At 42.7% G+C, this 25,516-nt stretch overlaps 1 protein-coding gene across 4 annotated transcripts in view; it reads left to right on the top strand.

Annotated features, from left to right (window-relative positions):
- PPP1R12B (protein phosphatase 1 regulatory subunit 12B) overlaps positions 1-25,516 on the top strand; it is a 124,139-nt gene that overhangs the window by 50,952 nt on the left and 47,671 nt on the right. The window contains exons 10-15 of one of the 4 annotated variants that reach the window (XM_042800017.1): positions 2,993-3,187; positions 3,997-4,079; positions 5,780-5,905; positions 11,193-11,378; positions 11,935-12,120; positions 25,023-25,113. In XM_042800017.1, coding sequence (XP_042655951.1) covers positions 2,993-3,187; positions 3,997-4,079; positions 5,780-5,905; positions 11,193-11,378; positions 11,935-12,120; positions 25,023-25,113 — 867 coding nt within the window. The remainder of the gene's footprint in view (positions 1-2,992; positions 3,188-3,996; positions 4,080-5,779; positions 5,906-11,192; positions 11,379-11,934; positions 12,121-25,022; positions 25,114-25,516) is intronic. The other 3 variants (XM_042800019.1, XM_042800018.1, XM_042800020.1) reach the window with 3 other exon arrangements.

The raw sequence follows: 25,516 nt of genomic DNA, 5'->3' as shown, positions 1-25,516 counted from the left end.
TACCCTCCAAAGCAAATCACACTGTTCACAAGAGAAAACCTGCTTACTGCAAGTGCTTTGTGTCGCTGTCAGTTCTGGGGTAGCTGATGCCAATCTCTTACCAGCAGGAGATCTTTCACCAAAGCTGGTTCCTGCTGATGTATCAGCAGTGAATTTGGCACCATCAGCTAAAGTGCCTCCAACTTACCAAACTCAGTTAATTCAGCGGCATGATGTTACAGCCCAGTAAGCAGAGAGGATAAAGTTTGATCTGACTGGCTTTCATAGCTAGGCTATGAAAGCTTTTTAAAGGTGAAGTAGAGTTACTGAAATCTTATCTGAATTCTCCAGCTCTTGCGTCACTCAGCTAGATGGCATCAGGAGACCCTGTGTTCTGCTGAGGACTTATGCTTCTGGTTTCTTTTTGTACCAGAATATGGAGAACAGCTAGACAATGAAGGCACCTTGCCAAAGTCTGAAGCACTAGGTACATGTTAGAGAGAAAATGTTTCTTTCTGAGTTGCAATTTTTTTATTTTTGACATGTTACTAAGTCTAACTTCTTGTTCAGATCAAATGAAACAGAGCTCCTCTGGAAATTGTTCAACTCAGACTGACTTAGCAGGGGAAGTATTAAAGGTAGAAGGATATTGGGAAGTGTGAGCACTTCAGTTAACCTTCTCGGAGCTGTAGAGTATAGTTCTCACTTATTTGAGCTGTTTAAACCAGAATAAGGCTGTTAAGTTATAGAAGTGGACCCGTGTGCAAAGCAGTTATTAGACCTCAGTGACTTAAGATCAGCTACTTTACCTTCTGTTACATGTTTGATTCTTCTCTAACTCTCTCTGTCAGATTGGATTTATATGGGAAAGTAAGAGTGCTTGTGTTGCCCTCCGTTTGTGGAGTTAATATGTGCTGTTCCTATGTTGTTCAGAAATTACAGAAGGCAGCTTTTACTGTGGTTTTGATCTTTCTCTAAGGAAAGTGTCAAACCTACATTAAAGTGTTAGAGCTGTGTAGCTCAGTAGACTGGAAGTGCTAGAATTAGTGGAGTACAGATTAACTCTGTGCATCTGCATTAAAATAACATTAGCTAAGAAACATTGCTAAAATACTGCAGTGATAATTTTATCTTTGCAGTCTTGAGGCAATGAATTTGAGGTCAGAGCTCCTCAGTAGCTTCATTTATTCTGGATAATGTCAGATATTTTGTGTTATGTAGAATATGGTATAATAATGCTTATATCAGCTTTGGCAGAAAACCTTTTCTCTCCCAGTATCCTGCCTTTGACACTGACTGTCAACAGATACTAGCGAAGCCAGAATCTAGCTGTACTTCTCGCCCACCTTCTAGTAATTTTCATTTCAGGGACTTGCTGAACCTGTGGTATTTTTTTGTATTCAGTAGCTCCTGTTGGACTTTTCCTCTATGAATTTATGCAGTCACTTTTTGAGTGCCCATAATGTTTGGGATCCTATAATGCCCAGTGGCAAAGGATTCTTCAACTTAGTTACATGGTATACAGAGCTTCCTGCACCTGTTTTGTTAAGTTGCCATGCGCTGATTTTGTTTGCTGCCCCTACTTCCTTTATGGGAAGGAACAAGGAATAATTGACCCTTATTCACTCTTCTATGTGCCACCAAGGCTTTTGTGTACCTTGTTCATATCTCAGCCTGGAGACTTCTGATATACTGAGTAATTCCTCATACAAAAGCTCTTCTGCTCTACTCGTTCTCGTTGCCTTTCTCCGAACCTCTTCCCCTTCTTACTGCTTTTGAGCTGTGGAGCCGAGCTGGGTGTAATACCGAAGTTGTGATTTTACTCTGCAGTAAGAGAGGCATAAGGCTGTTGTGTTTTGTATTCTGTTCTTTTCCAATAATTCTTAATGTTTTGTTTGCTTTATTTCCTATACAACTTGGTGTTAAGCCCCTGTCTTTGTAGAAGTATCCCTTGTGGTACCCAGACTCTATTCTTAAATGGCAGTAGGCATCATTTTGTAAGACTTGATAACTATAACTAAAGCCATACATTTAAGCAGTTGTATATTTGAGGAATAATATATATGCTTGTCAGAAGTGCCTCGTGTAACAAAAAGCATGAAGGTCCATTCTGTAGTATGCATAGAATATGCAGTTATTTGACCACAGAAAAGTTTAAACTAGAACAGGCCTCTACACACTTGTAGTCCAACCTCTTGCTTGAAGCAGGGCAAACTTCAAGCCTATGTCATGTTACGTTGAACTACCTGAGCTCAGCTGAGTATTAAAAAGTCTCTGAGGATAGAGATGCCCCACTCCCTTGCTCCCTGTCCCAATGCAGCATCACTCCTACCAGAAGGTATGTCTTCCTTCATGTCAATTAGGATTTCCCATGTAGGAACTTGTCTGTTCCTCTTCCTCCTTTCACTGTAGACTGTTGAGAAGTGTGGTTCCATATCCTCTGTAAGCCCCACCCCCCAGGTAGTGCAGCAATTCAATCCTTTCTTTGCCTTCTTTCTTCCATGCTAAACAAGCCAAGTTTCCTCAGCCTCTCCCTTTATGTGTTGTGGGTTCCAGCTCCCTGATCTTAATGGCTTCTCCTGGACTCTCTCCAGTTTGATTTGTGTAAGGGTTTTATTTGCAGCTCGTCCCAAGAGAGTTGATTACTCTTTTTGGTCTTCTGCCTTTACTGAATAATTCCCCCTTCCTAAACAGGTGCTAATAAAAGCTTGATTGTTCCTTATATTCTTCCTGCAAAGCTGGAGGAGGACATTGTGTAGGCAAAGGGAGCTGCACAGTGACAGAAGGTTTCTTTCATCCTTGAGGATGAGGGCACTACAGCAGTTTGCACCCCTGTGAGTTCACCTTGAGCTGTGTCCTCTACTTAAAGCTAAGCAGGATATCAAAGTCACTCCATCTTATGTTTACAAGTGTAGGCCAGCAAAACCTGGGGCTTATTGAAATGCTTTCAGAACCCAGACTGTGCCTTGCAGTGCTCTTACTTCTTCCAAATGTCCCTTTTTCTCCTCTGCAGTTCAGTTGGCTCAGCAAATCAGATGAGCAGAAGGATGAATCACCTTCGTCGTGGCGGCTGGGACTACGGAAGACTGGCAGTCACAACATGTTGAGTGAGGTTGCTGCTACTCGTGATGCACAGAGAGATAAGACTTCTATCTATCGTTCTTCGTCAAGTCCTCGGATATCTGCGTTATTAGACAACAAAGAAAAGGTTTGGCCTTCAGCGAAGATGTTTTAGTGCATCCCAGTTGAGCAGACTTTACCGCAGAGGTTTAAGACCCTTTTCCATTCATTACTGGGTTTTGTATCTATAACAAACTTAGGCCTCTTTCATTCTTTTTTTCTTTTGAAAATTACTCCTGTCCTATCAGTTGTTCTTGGAGAATGGGAGTTCAGTGCCCCTTTGACCTAATTCCTGCTCAGTTTGCAACAGGCTGCCAGTGAACAAGGGCTGTCGGTCTGGCATGACCCACTGTTTACCAGAAAATATCTAATCCAGACAGTAGCACATACCTGCAGTGGAAATTCCCCTTCACTGTCATCAATATGGATTCCTCCTCTATCTACCAGCTGTATTTGCGAATCTTGTCCCATGTATTCACTAGCTGTAATTTTGCTGCTCATGAGTAGATGCCCCATCCCTGGAAACACTCGCAGTCAGGTTGGATGGGGCTCTGAGCAACCTGATCTAGTTGAAGATGTCCCTGCTTGTTGCACAGGGGTTAGACAAGGTGACCTTTAAAAGTCCCTTCCAACCCAAACCATTCAATGATTCTCTGATTTATAAGTAGTTCTAGTTAGAAGCTGCTTTTATTCACTAGCATGCTTTTCAGGAAATCATTTTCAGAACTGATACTTTTATGCTGTGGTTGTGTTGCCCAAGAAAATGCCTTAAACCAGTTGTCCTTAGACAGGAGAATGCTTTCTTAGTTGAAGAAATTTGAACATGAATTTAGTTGTCACTGAACATGCTGGAAGTCTAACAGATGTGCAATTTAAGTACTTCTTTTGCTTCACCAGGATAAAGACAACAAAAGCTATCTTGCCACAATAGCCCCCAGAAGACTAAGCAGTACGAGTGATATAGAAGAAAAAGAAAACAGGTGAGACTGACTGAATGTAATGCTCAGCTTCTGTCCTGTCGATAGTTCCTCCAGAATACCTTTTTTCTATATTCATGATTCATCTATTTTCTCAGCAGTTCCAAGTATACAGGAATTCACAATATTGAGAGCTATCTCTGATCCATAAAAGTTCTGGTCCATTGTTAGGTGAGCAGGGCAACAGGCTGATTTCTCCACCCCATATTCATTCATATATGGTGTCCATCCAGGAAGCTAGATTTATGCATACTTTTTCCTTTTATATGCAAGTAGCTCATTTTGTTGCTGACACCTACACTTGTGCTTCTGTCAGTTGGTCAATAGTCGCCTTCAGTCCCTTTGTTCATGCATCTGTCATTTTTTGATTCACTTGAGTTTGTGAACTCTTGTGTATGGAACTGTTTCCATTGCCGGGGTTATTTTACAGTGAATGTGTGTAGTTGCCCCTGGACAGAGAACCACAGTATAAATGGGATAAGTGTCTAGTCTCTCAAGTTATATTTGAGGAACTAATCTCTATAAATGTATTCTTCACAGTTTGTGCTAGAAGGAGTAAAACTTGAGCTTAGGGTCATTTCCAGCCACTTTCACAACCCTGGTAGGAAGGCACATATAGAGAAGTCATTGTGAACTGTAATTGTTGTGAAGAAGTCATGGCAGATGACCACCCTGTGAGAATTTCAGCACAGTTTGAGACTCTTTGCCGCTCTTCTGCCGGAACCTCCCTGCTGTGTTCTTGCTTAATCTCAGCCAGTCACTGTGATTTGGAGTTTAGCAGACAATTTGTGTCTGCTGATAAGCTTGAGCAGTTTTGGCAGTGGCTCATATTGAGTGGCATATCCAGCTGACTGCTGATAAGTGTCCTTTGCTTGGTAAACTAGGGAATGAGGAGAATTGGCCTGCATGAACAGATGGTGCCCAGACGTACTGTGTAGTACAGATTTTTCCCAATATTCTTTCCTTTCAAAACAGCTGAGTTTCACATCATGGAACCCACAGGTGTCTGAAAGGGCATCAGCATGGACACGGCAATTGAAAAATGAAAAATAATTGCAGGCTGATGAGTGAATGGATTTGTGTTACATTACAAGCTCAAGGTCCTGTCCAAGACCAGAAAAGAATAGGATGTACTGCCAAAGTGTGTATTAGGAAAAGGAGCCCTGATTTCAGATAATGATGATAAATAAGACTATTAGTAATTTATTGATAACTTGTCAAGTAGTTTCAGATATTGTCAAATATTTGTTTGTTGTTCTGTGCTGCTAAATATAGCAAAGGATTTGTCATACTGAATTGCTTTACTGTCATTGACTGGGTACCTCGAAGGATTAAAAACTTCCCCTGCAGTTGCAATGTTTGTCCACTTATGCAATGTTGTTTGATACAAGATGGCAGAAAGAATATCAAATGATGTTATTTAATATGTTAAATTACTTCTATGGACAATCTAAATTTTGGGTTTTCTTACTAAAAAGGACCTTGTTCCTCTTTGCGCAAAGCATTACATCATCTTAAGTAATACAGCTGGCAATAGCATACTGATATTAAGGCCAGAAGAAGTGTTTCTGTGAGTTGTGTCACATATGAACAACTGTGCACGTGGGTGTAAGGGAAGGATTTTTGTTGTGGAACTGTAAAGGAGCCAAAAGCAGACTCCAGAAGTTTTTCTAAACAAACCTTCTGCTCTCTCCTGAATTTAGAGAATCAGCTGTTAACCTGGTGCGGAGTGGCTCTTACACCAGGCAGCTGTGGAGGGATGAATCAAAGGGAAACGAAGCTCCCCATTCTGGTGCACCTACTACCTATGTATCTACCTACTTGAAAAGGTATGTCCAGTTCTGTCTTACGTGGGTTCCCAGGCAGTCAGTTCTACTCTTAACAGGCCTCCCAAACTTCAACCTCCTGCTTGCTGCATCAGTGTAACTGGTCATGGGACCCTCATCTGCTGAGAGGAGGAAATAAAAATTAAGATTTGCTGATGTTTGTTGTGCTAAATAATATTTTTAAAGGCCATCATTTTTGTTGGTTTGTAAATTGCTGAACTAAATTTAAATACTCATGTTCACATAATTCAAATGCTAAGTGTTTTCTCGATTTTATGCTAGTATTATGACTAGATTATAAAAACAAAATTGATCATAAAAAGAGAATAAAGTAATTACAGTCTGAAAGCATTGTTCAGATAGCTATTGACAGGTAAGTTATAGCTTATCTCTGATTTTGTTTTATATTAGTCCATGTTTATGACATCATTATCAGAAAAGTGACAGTGTTCTTGTGCATGGCTTACAGCACTTGTTAAGGAGTAAGACTGATGTTTCCAACCATTTCCTTGTGGTAGTAAGGAAGCAGTTTCTGTACAGCATATGTGTGAAATTATAGATGATGATTGTTGGCAAACTATCCAAGCAGAATCAGGAAAGCAATCCTGCGCAGAACTTCTTTAATTGACAGTACCTTTTACCCCTTCGGAGGGCAGAGGCTCAGTTTCCTTGAAGTACCAGATAATAGCTGTCTCTGAAAGAGGTGAATGAATGCCCTTCTCTGTTAAGGCAAATGATACATCACTGAGTTTTCATCTCAGTTGTGAGAAGGAGGATTAGCCCTTTGTGCAAGTACAGTGCCATCATCTCACCCTTGTTTTAGCTAATAGTGGAAACCATCAGAACAGCATGTCTAAACATGTCACGCTGCAAAGCCATTTGATCTGTGCTCAAGGAAAAGGGCAGAAATATTTCAAGGTTTTAGATAGTGTTTCACCAAATTCTAGACTCTGAACTTAATAACTGTCCAGAAGATGGAACAATTGCTTGAGATATTTGGGAAGAAGCGGATTTTCTGTGTTCTCGTACTTACGCTGGTAGAGGTAAGTTGTGCTCGAGGATGTGTCTGTCCAATTGCTGAGCACATACAGACCCGTTTCCACAAAAGGTGAAACAGATAGCTACTTCAAGCAGTAGACTTCTCCTGATCTGCTGATCCATTCCAGTGACTTCACATCTATCCTGGGACATGATGACAGGCCAGCCTCCCTAGCTTGTCTCTCTCAAGGCAGTCCAACAAGCCGCAGCTGATTACATTGGAAAAATTTTGCCTCTTGCAGCTGGCATGCCTTACTGTTCTCTAGTCTGAGAGACAGTCCAGTCGCTCACATGGCTGTCCATTGAAATTTTTACAAACATTTTCTGTTTATCTCAACTAATCCAGAGCCAGATTTAGAATTACATTCACATAGTTGTACAGTATTTCCTTGGCTAAACTATGCAGAGATGAGTGAAGGTTTTGGCTGGCAGCGGTATTTCGCTAATACCGATTTCTTGTCACAAAGGCTGAATTCTGGCCTTTCATAGGAGAGTGTTGATTTACGAGCAATTACAGAGAATAGCTTTGCCAGATAGGAATACAGTGTACTTTTTTTAAAGAAATCAGTGTTTTTGCATTTTATGTACAAACAGTAAAATCATGATCAGTTTGACCTTTATCTCATATGGCTTTCTATAGGAGACCAGAGAGAAATTACAGTTGTATTGAACCTCTGATTTCTCCAGCCTTGTGCATCAGTCTCTGAGATGAGGAGAGGAACCTGGTTGCCTCTTAAGGCTAAGCTCTGTCATTTCCAAGTATTTACAAAACTCTGAACATAACTCTGAAAGACAAAAGCTCATTCTGAGAGAGGAAGAATTAAAGTGAACATGATGTACTTGAATGTTACTGAGATGATGACTTCTGTACATCTGCATTTCCCCTTTACCTTAGCATTTAACTAATCTCTGTCAAGGTACCTAGTTATGTTCTAGAAGTGCTTTATATGACCCCCCAAACAAAGAGTAAACAACAGCAACAGATCTTCTTAAGATGTTGAAAATGGCTTTTCTTCTAAAAAGGAACTAAATAACTTGCAGCAATGTTGCAAATGTTCTTCAGCTTTAGTTGAAGCAAATGTTAAAACTCTCTCTGTAATAGTAGTGACTGTCATTCATTCTACTTTCTCTGTGGGTGTACCACTAGCCCAAGAATTCACTGAACCCTGTTCTGACCGCCTGTTCTCCATTTTAAAATGTGCATATTGGCCTTCAAACAGCCAGCTCACTTCGCCTGTATATTAAAGGATCTGGAGGAAAACTGGCATAGCAGATTGAATTAATTCAGCATCCTTCCTTTGACATCAGCCATAAGCGATGCCTCACAGAAGGGGATCACACACACCAGAATGGAATCACTTTTTCACACAGTTGGTTCTTCCTTCATTTTACATATTTGCATATATGCCTTCTTACTGTTTTTGTTCACTTAAAAACCGTCTCAGTGAGTCAGGCCAACAGTCCATGCAGTCCAGACCTGTTTCTGACAGCAACTGGTTTTGAAAGACAAGTTGCAACAGCTAGGATAACTTAAGAGCAGTCTTCCACCTCCCACACTCTCCTTGCTTCCAGCAATCATGAATTTAGGAGCCAGGGGTTATACTTAACAATTGTTCTTAATAGCCACCACTGTGGCCAGCTTCCATAAGCAAATCCTATTTTGATCTCTGCAGTACCCTATGGCAGTGTGTTAAAAAAAAAAAAGTTACGTGTTTTGTGCAAACTTTTTTTATTAGCATATGTGGAAGCTTTTTAAGGTTTTGAAGGTTTTTAAGATTTTTAATTCTACATGCCTTAGCTATTTTCAGAGGCATTTGTTTTTATTGATTTGAAATGTTGCTTTCCATTTCATTGCTCGTTCCCTGATGGTTATGTTATGGTATTATCTTATAGAACAAGTAGCACTATGTCAATGCCTTTTTTTTATTTCTAATGTTGAAATCTTTAGCATAAATTCATAATCCTCCCTTTTACAGATTCATATGAACACAGCTGTTAATTAACAAGATTTTCCAGCTAACCGTTTTCTTGCAATTTCTGATCCTGTTCAGATCAAATGTGAACTATTGAATAAATGTCGTAGGGTCCTCCTCAAAGTGTGCAATGCCAACGGTGGAAGGTGACCGTGTGGGGAGGTGAATTCCTGTAAAGCTGCAATGCCTTGGCTCCCTTCTTGTGAGCAGGAGTGTGTGCGTGATGCCCCAGCACCACATTTCTCCAGCCTGGGGCGTGTGTGTGTAGGAGCTGGCACAATACCATCACCATGCTCTCTTCCTCCATTCCTCCTCCTTCTTCCCCTCTTGGCTCCCCCACATCTCTGCTCTCACAAGTACTTGGTGCTGCTTCCATGCTCTTGTATCCCCTTTTCACCCATTACCTTTCCCTTCTGAAGGACAGTCCTTGTCAGGTCTTATTTAATAACCCTCCCGTGTCCTTCCTTCTTGACCAAGCTCCTTCTCTTCTTTTCAGCCACCCGTCGTGCCCCACCCTTTCCGCCTCGGGCTCTCCTAGGATGGTGCCACATTAACCCTGCTCCCCCAGGGTTGCCACCACCTTTTTCCCTGCCACTCCTCTTGTTTCTTCCCCTGGTGCACGCTCCAATACCATCGTCTCCTTGGTACACTCATTTCTGCAACTTCACGGCTGCTTGCTCTGCACACCCACACCATCCAGGCTTAGCTCCCTGCTCTCACCCTCCTCCCAGCCCATCTCCAGGGCTTGGCCTTTTCCTCTGGTGCAGAGAGCCAAGAAGGGAGGCACTTGCTTCCAACAGGACTTCCTGCTCCCCTGTGCTCTGGGCAGGGATCGGCTTTGCAGAGGAAGCTTTGTTTAGGGTGGAGGTTGCTACCTGGTGACAATAACTTGCTTGTGCCTTTGTGACCTGGATATGGCAAGCAGCCATCAACTGAAGAGCCCAAATGTAAGGTTCCTCCCCATGGAGGCCTTCCAGGACGCCCCATTCTCTCCTTGGCTGTCCAGGGACCAGCTGCTTGTCCTGGGCTGGCTGGGGTCTTGGCACAAAAAGCTGATTTGTAAATTGGGTGCCTAAGTGAATTGGACTGGATCCTTCTTCCGACCTCCTGTCCTTGGCTGTTGTCCTTCCCTTTTCAAGTTTTATTTCAGCCTCGGGCTGCTCTCTCTGGCTCTTGCTCTAGTGTTGACTTTCAGTTCCAGCCCGTTGTCCCTGGATTTCCCATAAACCTGCAGCTCTTCATCCTGGTCTGTTTCTCCTCTAGGTCAGTTTTTATTCCTGGTGCAACCACTTTCCTCCATGTGCAATGACATGGGAATCATTAGGATGCAGGAGGTGAGAGGCAGCCTTCCTAGACTTTGATCCTCCAGACGGCCCAGTCTGACCAGTAGCAACCAGGAATACCAGTTGCTGGGAAAGGCGTGGCAGGGCCCTAGATCATACATGCATGCTTGTTTGCTTTGTGCAATGAGCAGCCTGTATATGGGGCTCTGGCAAATACAGGAAGGAGATTTTGCCAGAATTCATCACATCTGTTTTTAGAGGTGTGCAACTTCTGCTTAGGGTGGATTTTCTCTGAAAAAGCAAAAGAGTACATCCTTGTATGAGCACCCTTCTCCTTTTCTCCCATCTCTTCTCCAAAGTATGAGCATTTAAACACCTACAGCTTTTCAGTAATAATGCTTTTAAGGGTTTGGTTTTAAACTGGCAAAATATGTATTTCCCCTGCTTGTTCTTGAATATTTTTTGGACAGTTTTGCTAGCTATTTTCCAGAAATACAGAGTTTGTGCCAAACATGCCTTAAAGAAAATTAAAGCCTGAACTGATCATCTCTGCCAAAGCTTTAAGCCACTGAAAACAAGTTCTTAAGACTGGAAGTCCTGGGCATCCTTAGGAGGTGATGCAGCCAGACCTGCTTATGTCACTCTCTCCTTCCCTGCTTTAAGCAACCTCATCCTTGCTCATTGTTTCTACCTTTCCCCAGTACACAGGGGTGCTTTGTGTGTACCGCCTTCACTGCGGTAGAGTTTTTCCTTTCCCTGAACTTCACTGATTCACTTCCACGCCGTTATTCTCTCACTGAAACTCAGCTGGGCTTAGCTAAGAGGGGTGCTGCTAGCACGAGCAACCTGCAGCAACCCTGGTGTGCTCTAACCTCCTTGCGTATGTTTTGCTAAGATGTAATACTTGCTCCCTTTCCAGCTGAGATCCCAGCTGTGGTGATGTTCTGTTGAATATTTACTGTGCTCTGAAGGACGTGATTTTGTGATGTTTTACAGTGCTTCATTTGGTAGAAGTAGTGACCTCAGCAGTCCCTACATTTCAGCCAGTCGCAATACATCTCTAGCTACCTCACCCACTACCATTGGTTCATCTACCTCATTGGGCACCCCGTGGCAACCTGTCTCTTCCTGTCCCACATCTCTCGGTGTGAACACTACTGCATCAGCCCGCCAGTATACCAGGTAACGGCTCACAGCTGAGATAACACTGCAGAAAATCAGCATTTGGGTTGGAAGTTCTGAATTCTGGAGTGGATAATGGATTGGAAGTGCGCTTCTATGCAGGAAGTGCTGATAAGAAATCCCAGAATGGTCATGTTGGACAGCTTCAGTAGTGCGTATGCACCAGCAGGCAGTTAGCAGCCCGTGTGTGACTCTAGCTTCTTCACTCACAGGAGTGGTCAGTTGTGCCCTCTTGCTACCCTGTTAGAGACACAATGTGTTGTTCAGGCTGTTCTTGAGTGTTCAGTATACAAGCTCTTGGAGTTCATTCCTTCTGCTTTTTCACCAGGTACATTTTCTAATCATTTTTGCTACAAACAGGGATATGAAGACTATGAATTCCTCCTGCTTATTCGTCTACCAATTTTTAAAAACTCATTTTAATGTGTGCTGTTCTCTACAAAAACACAAGTCTAGAATGAGGAGGATGAACTGTCAATGCTTCCTTGAGGTGACCGGTCTCAGTCAGCAGTTGAGTTCACTTGCTTTGCTTTCCATTATGTCTTCTCTATTTCAGAGCCCCTTTCAGGCAACAAACTGATTCTGCTGTAGAGAAAAATACAGAGAGCATCTCTGCTAGCACCCCCCTAGGTGTAATCACAAATCGTGCTATACTCGGCTCTGCTAATGGCATTGCGAATGCTGGTGCTGCCTCAACTACAGGAAAGGACTTCTCAGCTGAGGAAGCCAGGGAGCGCAGAAGGTTAGTGAGCAGAGTGCCGGTGTGTGTCGGTCCCCCTCTGTGGTCAGGCCTCACGTGGTGGTGATGGTGGGGGTGTAAGAACTGTTTCTTAGGTGCTACATGGAGTTACAGGCTGCTGCCCCTGCTCCATCTTAAGGTTTTGAACTGGGTCATCATCGGGTTGTAGGTTTAATTTAGTTTCATAACTCTCTACTTGTCTTTTCAGCATCTCAACTTTTTTCTTCAGTAGTTATCTCAGCTACTAATCTCAATCCCTAAAGTCTCTATGTATAGAGGGACAGACAGCCCAGTAGCTGCTTGCCGTAGGTTCTGTAACATGAATCCCATCCTAAAAAGAGCGTTGGACTGAGACGCATTCAGATAAAATCCAAGTCTCTAATTCTGCTCAGCTAATTTTACATGTGCCTCTTGGAGACATCTTTGCTGTACAGGTCCCCTAGATTCCTTCTGCAGTTAATGGGGGAAAGCAAACATTCCTGGAGCATACAGATGTGTGGTATGGGAGGAGATGGACTGCACTCTAGCAGCATGCCTTTCTTTTGACTATAAAGGAAGACTTAGCACAGAGGTAGAAGTCTGCCACGTGCAACTGAGGCTATTCCAGCAAATAGCAGCATTTGAATGTCTGAATCTAGCTGGTGGTATCTCTTTCTTATCATATGATGTTATTTTAAGACTGGGGAAATATAAACCTCGGGTAGCTGGTGCTATTTTCAAAGGAAATTTACAGTGTGCATTTAAGTACAGAACATCAAATGTTCAGTATTTATTTCTACAAACAGGTTAACTTTTGCAAAATCTCCTCATGACATCAATCAAAGTAAATGGTAGTAAATAAAATGCAGCAATAAACCATGTATTTCTAACTAGCAACCTGTTCATGGAGTGTTTTCAGTAAATAGATTCTTCCAAACTAAAGTAATAACTTCTTAAAATACAGACCTTCCTGAGGGAAGGCAGTACTTCAACATATTTTAAATGGCCTGAAACCGAAGGATGTGAAAGACAGTAATGGAAATCATCAGCTTGCAAAGGTAAAGATGGTAGAGCTCAGCAGTGCCACGTAATCTGCCATCAGCCGCACAACCTCTCCCGTGGAGGGAGGGCATGCTTGCTGTGGGCTTCTCTTTGATTCAGCTGCAGATGGTCCAAGAAGGAAGGTGGTCTGTGCTATTTGGAAAAATTCTGAAACTTTTAATGCTGTTTGGGCTTTTTTCTTTTTTTCCAGAGCTAGCACAGGGAGTGCTTTGGAGGTATTGCAAGCATTCTGGATGAGCTACGTTCATCAATTCTGTATGCAGGGACATAATTTGAAATAGCTACTTCAGAGTATCTTTGTCTATAAGAACACTTACATTTAATATTAGGAGTGCCTCTGTATGCTCCTTGTCATTTTGCTAGGGGTCAGTTGGCTTGGTGTCATTTGCAATTGAATTGAGATGAGCTGCCAAAAGATACTCCCGGTGCAAAATGAGATTGTGCAAAAGAGGACAGAGTGAGTATTGTGCTTTCAGTTCACACTTCAGTTTCACAACAGTATCTCCATTTTGGCAAGCCCAGAATCAAGTTGCAGAAGCTTTAGATTTTTCCCTGGAGAAGTGGGCTCCACAAAACCCACCAGACTTCTGGCACTGTCTGCAGACAGGGAACTTGACTGTGATAGTACTTGTAGATGCCCCAAAGAGCATCTATTAATATTACTGCATTGGCATTTATTGCCGAATGAGTTTCTATAAATAATATGGAAGATCTGTTTAAGTCTTCTGAATTTTTAATAGAGAACCATCTCCTGTGAATTATGGCAATATAAAAAGAAACACCAGAAAATTCCTCCCACCTTTAATTGATACTTTGAAACTACTGAGAGGAAAAAAGGCACAGCAATGATGCATTGTGCTTGTGGGTGGAGGAAACCTTATTTATGTATGTGTGTTCTAACAACAGGATATACTAAGTGGGGAACTGCCTGCACATTTTGAACTTGGAAACCTAGACCTAGAGAAGCAGGAGAGGTCACCTAAATGGGAAAAGTTTATTTTGGAAGGAGACCAATTCCAGTAAAATAAGATAAAAAAGGAAAATGGCAAACAGTTGTCAGGGAAGCACTATATGGATTTCAGTTCCCACCGGCAGCTGTTGCAGTAGCATTTGGTCTGCTTCAGTGTTTCCAAAGCTCCAGCTTTCTCTTAGCAACAAAAACATAAACAAGCTTATCATCTAATATTAGATCACAGGGATGTCTCCTAACTTGTGGCCTTAAATTAGCTGCGTGGAGCCAAAAGGTTAAAGCAGAAGAGACTGCTAGGTCTGGGGAGGAACTAGTAAAGTGCTCTAGAGTGCTGTTTTGCATCCTTTGGGGGCCAGCAGGCCTTACCCTGGCCCTCCGTAGTGTTCCATCCATGGTGTTTTGCCTGCTGCTTGTTTGCTAGCTAAACTGGTCAGCAAAGGCTCCAATAGCTGGAAAATAATGTGAATCATGCCTCACATCATGACAAATTGGAGGAAAGAAAAAACAAACAAGACAGCAGCACAGGAGAACTCAGCTTAAAGGAATGCAATGCAGTCTGTCTACCTGGACAGACCGTAGCGAATCACAGCCTGGTGTTAGAGCCATATGTCTTGGACGTTCAGCCAAGCTCCCGCCGTGCGTATTTACATGTACCCGGCTGCACGATCAGCCTCCCTTAGTTCCACTGCAGCACTGCGGTGTGCTGATGATGAGAGGCTGGAAACATGCCACCTTCCAGAGTCAATATTTTTACCAAGCAATTTCTGCTTCTTTTTCATGGGAATTTTGGAGGCACTGATGGACACTGTTGTTTGGCTGTTTTGATGATTGCCTGCCAGTGTCAGATTGCCTCACGTTGCAGATGCGTTTGCCCATCTGAACTCAAAACATCACTGGCTCTGCTGAGGGTGAATTACAAGTGTGTGGGTGCTGTGCCTGCAGTATCACAGGCAGACCCTGTTCTTCCTGGTGCAAAGCTAACATCCTTTTGGTTTCGGGTTGGTGCAAGCAGGTGGTGGGGACTCGGGGTGCTGTTGGTCACGGCCCACTGCTGGATTTATCCGCCTTCAGCCAGGGTCACAGCGGCCTCTAGTGCCACTGAAAGCTCCTTTGCAAAGTTCATCTGCGACCTTGTCCATGCAGTTTCAGTGCAGGGCTCTGTGGTCTCATCTTCCCCGGGAGTCCTCCTCTCGAGAGGTTTCCTCAAGTTGCAGGCTCTCTGCATGCTGAAAGCTCCTTGTTGCTGTGTCCCTGGTGCACGAAGAGGGGGCTGCAGATCTTGTCAAGCTGGAATGTGACTCGTGCCATGAGACATCCAGGTGTCTCTGAAGCCTTTCATATTATATGCAGATTTGGTTCTCAGAACAATTTGAAAGGCTACAATGCAGCCCTCAGCCCGTGGGTAGCTGTCGCGTGGAGTGAGACGGGCTTTGCCTGAGAACTTCTGTAGGGCAAGTCTGTGTTCTCAGTTGTGTGACCAGTTTAAAAGGACACTCCTGAATTTGAAATCTGGCCTGGTTTTGTAAGAATTAGGATTTTAATTTGTCCTTTCTTTGGTGGTGGTTTATTTTTTTTTTTTCCCCCCAGCACCTTTGTTCTTCCTGTTCCTTGGGAAGGTTCCTGCAAGGTGGTAGCACTTGCCATCAGGCAAGTTGTTAGAAACAGGAAACACATCTTTCTCTTCCTTATTTTTGAATGTATTCTGACCAGTTTCTCAGATAAATCAAGAATAGGGGTGAGGTGGGCTTGTTTTCTTAGCAGCTTCGAGGCTGACGGCTTTGCTCAGCCTGGCTTCTTGCCCTCTAAAGTTTCCCCTAGAAATTTTTTTCAGATGAAAAAAAGTTCACTTACGTGCAAGGTAAATGTGTCTAGCAAACATTTTTCTGCTTCATTCCCAAGAGGAATTTATTTTTCATTTTTCATTCCTTCATTCTAAGGATCTAGCTGCTAATTATAGTAGCATATATTAATAATATATTAATAACTGAATCCTCTTCCACCAGTACTGTTAGATGAACAATTTTTGGCAAGTCCTTTTACCTCGTGATTCTTGTCCTGTCCAGATTCAGAGCATGATTCCTCTAGGGTGAGCGTGGATGCCTGATATGTCTGTTAACCCTTATTATCTGACAAAAAAAATAAGAAACGCTGATCTCTGTAAAAGTTAAACTATAGGATTTGCATTCAAGGGGTATTGAAATGTCACTTGAGAGGAACTGGTAGAAAAAGCTGTAAGTGTTATCTCTCTACCACTTCGGGGGTTTTTTTCAGTAATATTTGATTCTCTAACCCTCATCACTGACTGACGTAAAGCTGAGCGGTCTTAATTCTCCTGGGAAGGGTCCCTGGGAAAGCAGGGCGGTAGGGAGACTCGGGCAGGATGCTGCTGCATGGCGAGGGACAGATTTCCATTCACACTACACAGCAGACAACAAAAAGTTAAGAGGTCACTCTCTTGTGAAGAACTGAACAATCATCTGGCACCTGCTGTTGAGAGCATTTATCGGCCATGCTTCTGCAGTTAATCTCTTTCAGATAAAGTTGTCCTTTTTTTAAAAGGCTGCTGGTGCAGATGACGTGGGAGGACAGGAATTCTGCTGGCCATCAGATTGTCCATGTTGGGAAGAGGCGAGATTGCTCCTGCTGTATCAGAAATCAGGCTGCATTTTTATTTGGAAAAAGGTCGAGGTGTGGGATGGGGGTCAGTGCTGCTGAGCCTGGTTTCCTGTAAAGAAGGCGAGCAGGTGTGCTGCTGCATGCTCAGCTGCCAACTGACTTTATCCAGTGCTCAGAGGAAGAGGGGAGAGATATTTTGGCATTTGCTTTGGGCGGAGGAGTCCAGGCTGTAGGTTGGCCTGCTAACTCAAAGCAGGAATATATGTGGGATCCTCCCGGAATGGTCAAGGAAACGAAGCAGGGACCACTTGAGCTAACCAATGTAAAAGAACTGCAGCTAGACAGCATGGAGCAAGCAGAAGGTAAAACTGCCTTTCCCCATCCCTGCCTAGATGCAAAATTTGTGTGCAGTTCCTCTTTACTTACTAATCGTAACCACTGACATGTTTCACATATTTAATCCTTGTGTCTAACAGCAAATTTGTCTAATGGCAAGTTCTGCAGCCCAGGCACCAGTTCCATCTGGATACCATTACCTGGATGGTCAGGGTATGGGCATTTACTAACTTTGGCATGTTCAAATACTTTTCTGTGTCCAAAAACAGCCATTAAACTAAAGAATGTACCCAAAATATTTGTGGAGATACTGTGTGATGGAACAGCTGAGAGCTAATTTAGCACAAAATTAGCTATTCTGCTAAATTCTTTGCTCCACAGCACCAACCCGTGGATGTTACAGGTGGAGAAGCCAATGAATCCAGGTAGTCACCCTGGGATTTCTATAGGAAAAGTTTTTGAGCAAACTTAATTAATTTTCTGTCCCTGAGAATAGTGGACACACAAAATTGAACCAAAGCCACTGCCACGTGCTAAGAAATCTCAATCTTAGCTCAATATGAAATGGAAATATATTTTACATTCTTAATGTTTGGTGATGTTTCCTGTAATTCAGCTGGGGCTGATTCATGAGCATCTTCCTTGAAGCTGCTCAGGCATCAGTTCAGTGGCTGCTTCCACGAGATGGCAGTCAAAGGCTGCTTAGATGCACTTACCAAGGGACCATTTCTCTTACAGTTTATCTAGTTCAATAGCTGAACCTTATTTATCACCATCAAGCTTTAATTTTATTTTATTTTTTAGTTGCAAAAGGATATTTCCCAAATATTAAGATTTTGGCTGGGTGATTTTTTTTTTTTTTTTTTTTTTTTTTCCTCCCCTCCAGGGATCTTCTGTCCTGTTTCAGACTGTGTAAACTAGCTTTTGGAAAAGCTGTGATAGGTCTGCTTGAGGTTGTTTAAAATGTCAAATTATATTGGCTCACTTGAAATGAGAAAGAGAAATACTGATAGAGGCAGGACACTTGCATCTTTGCCTTTATATTGTTCATCAGCTGTCTGGAGATGGAGTTTCATCCCACTCCATTTCATGCAGCAATTTTTCCAATGCAAAGATTCAGCCTCTGAGGACTGCAGACGGTAGTGCACATTGTTCTGTGACACAGTGACAAACTGCTTAGTGTTGTATATTGACACCTAATGTCCTATGCTGAACACAAACTGATTTCAAAATATTCCAGCCTGGAAAGCTTTGCACTTGTGATGGTCACAACTAATGCATTCCATAACAAAGGGGAAGTAGGTAGGGAAAAGGTGTTGCTGGCTTGCTTTATTTTGTGTTTGCAGCACTCTTTGCTTTTCTCTTGCAGAAAAATTTCCTGGATTGTTTTTTTTGGTTTGTTTTTAAACAGTACAGTTTCCCTTTTTCTGGAAGAACTTGTAAATGTCTAGTTTCACAGCAGCAGCAAGCCTTCTCCAGACAAGGTAGCCAGTTTAAGGAATGTGATCACTGTGATGTTTGTTGCCTTTTCACTTTTTACCATGATGCTGAGTGGCATTAATTAATGCAAAGGGGTAACACTGATCATCTAAAAGCTCCTAATCTATGTGCTCTCTCCCCCATACCCAAACTTTGAGTTCTCAGTAGGTACCAATGTTGTATTTTATTCTTCTGGCAGAGAAAATACGGAGCACGTGGGGCTGAGAGCGAGCAAGGCTGTGTTCCCACCTAGGTCTGCAATTAGAGCACTACTCACTTCTTTGTATTGCAGTAGTCCAGCCCGCAGAGGAGGTGCATTGAGCTAGCTGCCGTAGGAATACAGCACAAAAGGAGCAGCTCTGTTTCCTGAAAGGGATGAACATGGGCAGATGGGAAAGCACACACAAAGTCATCAAGAAGTGTACGATGGGAAGTATTCCTAGAGCATCAGCTGCCATACGTGTAACCTCAACCCATTGTAAACATCACATCAAAGCGTGAGTTTTGAGGAGGGATAAAGGGTACTTGTTTTGATTAACAAGTGACAGAGATCACAAGTTTCATAATCTCTCGGATCAGCACCTGAACGTGTTGAGACAACATGCAAAGCAAAGCTGTTGCAAATAGAGAATTTCATCTTCTGCTTGTTAACCTGCTAATCATACTGTAAATAGATGATTGAAATTCAGACATTTAAGCTTTCATGAGTTGAGAATTCACAGTCCAGATTGAAACACAATGACAGCTCACAACAGCCAGGAGTGACTTGAGAGAGAAGAGCGAAGGCCTGAAAATGGTGAATACTCAGCTGAGCCTTTTCGAGCCAGCTGTGAAACGCTTTAAGAGCATGATCCTATTATCCCTCTGTCCTCAGCTTATTTAATAACTCAGGATTGTCAGGCAGTCTCTCGCCTCATTCCCAGCTCCAACACTTGCAGAGTCTGACGTGTTATCCTTCTCTCCTGCCTGTTGAATGGTCTTCTCAAATTATAGTCGGCCAACTTTTCAAGGCAATTTCTCTAATGCATATTTTCAGTTGCAGTGGGCTGATGCGCAGTACATGTTAGCACAGGGATAAATACAGTGAAGAACTGAAACCAACTGCTTGCTTGGATGAGAGTGAAGGAGTTTCTTTTTCTGACTGTTTCCATGTAATTGTCAATGACTGACTTGTTGCTGGGTACATACTTTATTATCTAACTTGAGCGATTTTGGGAACTGCTGTCAGCATTGCTGCCTGCAAAAAGCTTGTGCTCGCTTCTCTTCCTTCCCCCAGCTTATAGATTGTTCCTTAGCTAATGGCAAATTTCAAGTTTGTAGAAATGCATTCCTGGGATGCTGTACTTTACTGTTTCCAGCGGAGCAGCATCAGTACTTGAGGCCTTTGCTGGGTTGTTTTTTTTTTTCCTGTCTTCCTTTCTTCAGTGTGTTTGTGTGTGTGTGTGTATGTATGAGAGATATAGATATATGCATGATAAATATTTTTAAAAATACTGCAGTTTTGAATAGTGATATTGTGCTCTTAACAGCTATTTCAAACATTTTAGAGTCTGAATATCTGTATGGTTTTCCATAAGCTGAATGTGCCTTCTGTGCAGGAAGCCAAACCTGTCCCTGGCTCCCCTTACCCGTATTATCCAGATCTGGAAGAACCCAAAATCTGTCCCGACTTCCAAGAAAACTCTCACTGTAGTTTCTAGTCTAGTGAGTGTAGTGCAGAGTCACTCCTAAACTAGAAAGAGAATTTGGGCTGAGATGAGTCAGAGAGGGCCAGCGGAGCGGCTCGTGCCCATGGCAAGCTTTCCTCGGGAAGAGCCGCATCAAGCACAGCCCCAGTTCACGACCAACGGTGCTGCGGCTGCAGAAACCAGGCACCCTGTAGTTACTGTCTGCCAACCCCTATTCTTACCGCGCTTCCCACGGGAACGTGAGCTTGTTGGATGGAAGGAACCCGTCATGGCCCACTAGAGCTCATGGGGGGGGGGTGTGTATCGCAGTTTTTGGTGTGCTGACAGCAAGAGGAAATGCCTCGAATCCACTTTGACAAGAGGGCAACTGTAGCATTTAATGAATGTTTAGCTTCCAAATTTGTTGCCGAGTTTTGACGCGTGTAGGTGAGTGCTTTTCCAGCGCTACGTCACTGAACTGTGAAAATGTAAAACTTTCAAGTTCTACACATTCTGGGTGTCCCTCGGGGACTGGGTGATGATGTTGTGCCAAAAGACTGCGTGGTGGTAGATGGTGTTTGCCACAAACACTTCAATCTCTGAGTGCTTGAAGGAGTTCAAGTAAGGCAGGAAAGGAGCCCAGCATTGTAAAAAGATTATCAGAAGCTTCTGTGTTGCTTGAAGAAATTCATGGTCTGTTCTTGTTATCTGTGCACCACTTAACAGGGGTTTGTAATTTCTTTTTTATGCATCGTTCACCCTTTACTTGGGAGGGTTTTCTCTCCACAATATGTTCTTTTTTTGCCTCTGGCTAAGACAGATTTGCTTGTGTATTCTTGGTTTACCAGTTTGTATATTCAGGGTCACTATTTCCCTGTTTTGAATCTCCCTGTCTATTAGTATGTTATTGCAGCTCCTTTGGCCTTGAGATGGTGATGAGTAGTTGGGATCCGTCTTTGTGTTGCACTGTCCTGATTAAAAGCGCTAACAGAGAAAATTGGTGTTTTCTTGAAAACAGGAACAATTAACGGGGAGCCAGATTCATCATTCAGTTCCCAGCTTTTTTCTAGCTAATGCACAAATCAAAAGCTTGTAGCACTCTTGTGGCAGCAGGCCACACTTGTCTCTGTCTCTGGGAACTGTAAACTTCGGCAGTGTTTTTGCTGACTCTCACGTACGCATCTCTAACAATTTATATTCTGCTGCTTGTACTTGCAACCAAAAGTGGGAAAAAACTGTTCTACTTTATGCATGCCTTAAACTTGGCATGATGGCTGCTCTTATTTCATCTATTTCTCAGAGAAAGCTTATTGCAAGAAAATACAACGCATAGGACCGTTTCTTTGAAGATTTGCTTGGATCATGTGTTATTTACTTGAATTAATAGGATGACATAGATACTGCACTTTAGTAAGCAGTGTGTTTCTTGAAAACATAATTAAAAACTCAGTGGATTGTTTACAGACTGCCTCATACCCCATTTGCTGTCTGTCCCCTGCAGCTTGCTGTGATCGGCAATTTTTCTGCTTTGGAGAGCAGTGTATTGCTCTCCCTCTGTCATCCCACCCAGCCTTGCTTTGTGGCTGCATCAGACTTGCCATCTCCTTTCAGTGAATTTGTTCTTTCTTTTTTCTATCCCATTTAGAACATTCAGGTCTCTTAAAATTCAGCTTGTAAGCAAAGTGAAGCATCACCTAAAATTGTAAAATCTGTCTTTTCCCTCCGTCCCCCAGCTCCAAAGATAAAACCAAAACACAAAAAAACCCCAAGTAAAGCAAAAATATGATTGAATTGCCAGCAGGTATGGTGTCTGCTGTTTGCGTTTGAAATATTTACAGCACAGCTGCCTTCTTTCATCACTAGGAAAAGGCTGTAGCTGCTTACTCAGAGAAACCAGCTATGTCACTGTGCAGTGGCTCTGCCGACTTGTTTCAGAAAACTCAGTTATCTCATGCTTGTAAAATGGCTTTGGGTGAGCTCCAAGAAGTGGGGAATTGCGTAAATGGAAAGAAACCAAAAGTTAGCAATCAATAAAGGCTGCAGCCCAAACTGAGCCATTCTGACTTGCAAAATGTGCTTGTCTGAAGATTAAGTCACTGTTACAGGTTGGACACCCAAAATTGCTAATGATGTTTTAACATAGTCCTATTTTTACATAAATTCTGGGAGAGCAGAGGAAAAAAGCCTGGGAGCATGTTGGGGTAATAGACACAAAATGTTTTTTCTCTTGCTGTACACAAAGCTGTAGCTACACACTGCAAGGAGGGAAATCCTGCAGCCTTGCAGTGTTCCTGCAAACCCACCTCTCCTGACCCTGCCGCAAAGCCCCCTCACGGCTCAGCTGCAGCATGCCCAGCCTTGATTAGTAGCTGATGCTGACCTGTTCTCCACGGATTCACCTAACCTTTTCTGAAACTACTTTGAAAAATCTGTTTGTGCTCTCTCACATCCAGTGGTGGGGAGTGCAGTATTATTTTCTGTTGTGTGCAAAAGTACTTGAGCTGCTGTACGCGTGACCTTCTGTTGCTCGCACAAACCAGCAGTGTTCCTGAACAAGCACAATGTGGCCCACTCCATACGTGCTGTCCTATGAGCCGAATTCCTCCTCAGGAAAAGGCAGGTCTCGTCTTTCCTCCTCTTATTACCATCGTCTGTATGTAACTCCTACAGGCCTGCGTCCTCCTTACAGAATGAGATGTAAATTCTACTGATTCAAAACTGTTGCAGTAAACTGCCCACCTTAGCTACAGATTTACTTGGTTTATATGTTTTGGGAACTATTTTTTTTTTTTTTTTTTTTTTAACTACTGCTCTGAACTTAATTTGCAGTTTGTTTTGCAAATGCGTTCTTCCTGTAGGTGGCTTATTACTTCTGGATGCTGTGCAAATAGCAGCTATTCTACTTGTGTCAAAAGCTGCAGAAAATGCTTATTGTTTCCTTAGTGTGCCATTACCTGGGTGGCACATATGCACTGCATAAAGGAGAGCAGAAGAGAGCTGCTTGTCTGCAAAATTAGGAGTTACACAGCTTTCACTCATCAAACAGCAGGTTTTTTGTTCATGAAACAGTGAATTCTTGGGAGGCAATCATGCCTCTAAATTTTAGGCGCTTCCTGTGCCGGCGTATCCATCACAGCTAGTGTGTCTGTCTGGATAATCAATGGGAAGAAATGAGCTCCTGTGTAATGCATTCACATGATGTGTGCTGGAGGCTCTTTCTGAAGGTGATAAATTGCACCCTGGCAGTGCAGTTCAGCGAGCCTGGCCAGCTCCAGTGTAGACATCTCCATTGTAGCCAGCTCCCGGAGCATGATTCATCTCCTCCAGAAGCCTGCGCTGCAGGCGTCTCCAGCACCAACGATCAATCCTTTGCACTCCCCTTGTACTCTGTGGAGATCAGGGGAGTTCAGGGCATGATTTATTGGGTCAAGTTTTAGGTGAGAAGACTCTCACATGTGCCCTACTAACACTTGAAGAAGTGCCGGGTGACTGGCTCCCATGGATGTACCTCCAAATAGTTTGAGTAACCCCCCATTAAGTGATGTGTTTCTGCTGAGTGCTGGAGGTCAGTCTGCATTTGCCTGCCCGTCACAAGCCGCTGAACACAAGATCATGAAGGTGGATAAAAGCCATCATGGTAGATAATTTTAGAATTATCCTGATTTTGTGATTATTTGAGGTTTTGTCATAGTGCAGCAAAGTTAGTAATCTTTCTAATAAATAACTTAACTGGATCAGGTGCAAAATCTGTTCAAGCCATTACCTTTTGTGTGAAAGTGGTCTGTAGTGGAGAACCAGGAAAAGAGTCTAAAGACAAGCGTATTCCTTGTTAGATCTTCATCCATCACTTGACTAATTATTCTTTGACTGTACCTAGATCTTTGGCAACCTGTGGCAGTGATAGACCTACAAAAGAACATCTAATTTCAGGCACCCTCATCCTTGTATGGTGAGACAGTGTTAATGATAATTCCCTATTAACCAGGCTGAAGAGTCCAGTCTAATTAATCTTTCCTAAGATGGAAGCCACTCCACCAATATGGAAATCAGACTTACTGCTGCACTATCCCCAACTTTGCAGAAACACTGCCGGTATCCTCTTCAGTTCCTCCATAGTGAATCCCAGGGCAGAGAGTTAAGTTTCTGTATTTTCATGTGAATAAATCTCCCCAGTTTAATGAAATGTAGTTGTGACCAGCTCTGTATTATAACTGTGTGGTTTTCAGTATTAAGGGACTTGGCTTACTCCAGTGTGTGAAGGTCGTTTCTTTCATTTCATAGCTTTTTTTAAGATATTTTGTCTTTATAAGATGCCTGCAGTTCAGCTGGTTTCTAGCATGATGGGTTTCATATTGATGAGGACATCAGATTGCAGGAATATGATCATGAATATGACAGGAAGGAGGGTCTGAGGAATGTGCTGGTGCAGGCTTTTAGTTCTTGAGATCTTTATCTGAATGAGGTGGTTTGTTGTTTTGGATTTTTTTTCCTAAAGATGCAATAAGACATGGAATGGAATAGATAATACACTGAATAGTTGCACCTTTTTTAAAAGAACATGTCCAACACTAAAGAGTTTATTTAGAGACTCTAGGGAGAACGTGATGAGAGCATTTGTGTGTCCCGCGTTCATAAGAAAGTTGTCCCAAAGCAGACATCAACAGTAGTGTTGGTAGATGGAGCTAAAATTATCTTTGCTCATATGAAAGAGAATAATATCTCAGCTCTAGAGCTTGCAGAGACAGAAAGGCAGAGCATCTGTTTTTATTTTAACCTCTTCTGCCCTTTTTTTTCAGGTCATATCTGACTCCAGTGCGGGATGAGGAAGCAGAATCACTGAGGAAGGCACGATCCAGGCAGGCCCGGCAGACTCGCAGGTCTACACAGGTAAAGAGTGGAAATACTCCATGTGTAGGATGAAGAGAGCTGATGAATAGAGAGGCAGGATTTTATTGTATATTATTACTTAGGATGAGGGGGTTTTCTACCTTCACACTGTTGGAGAGGTTCTGGCAAAAGTTCCTGCAAACAGTTATTACAAAATACTCCCCCAAGCCTACACGAGTTAAATATCAAAGCTCTCATTTCTGCAGTATACCTGCCTTTTAGTTTGTACCTTGGTCACATATATTTGGGTTGCTTTGAGTCAGTGGTGTTGTCGGTACACTGAGAAAGGTGTTAAAGGTAACAGAATTTTTTTTTTTTTCTGTTAGCATAAAGGTGAACCATTAGCCTGGCCAGATATAAGCCTGCTGGGCATTTTAAACTGACCCGAAACACTTGAAACCTA

Source organism: Tyto alba, unplaced genomic scaffold (genome assembly GCF_018691265.1).
Source record: "Tyto alba isolate M040663 unplaced genomic scaffold, T.alba_DEE_v4.0 Super-Scaffold_30, whole genome shotgun sequence".
In the NCBI taxonomy this organism is placed as follows: Eukaryota; Metazoa; Chordata; class Aves; order Strigiformes; family Tytonidae; genus Tyto; species Tyto alba.
The sequence above is the reverse complement of the archived record's forward strand: the minus strand, read 5'-3'. Positions and strand labels throughout refer to the sequence as shown.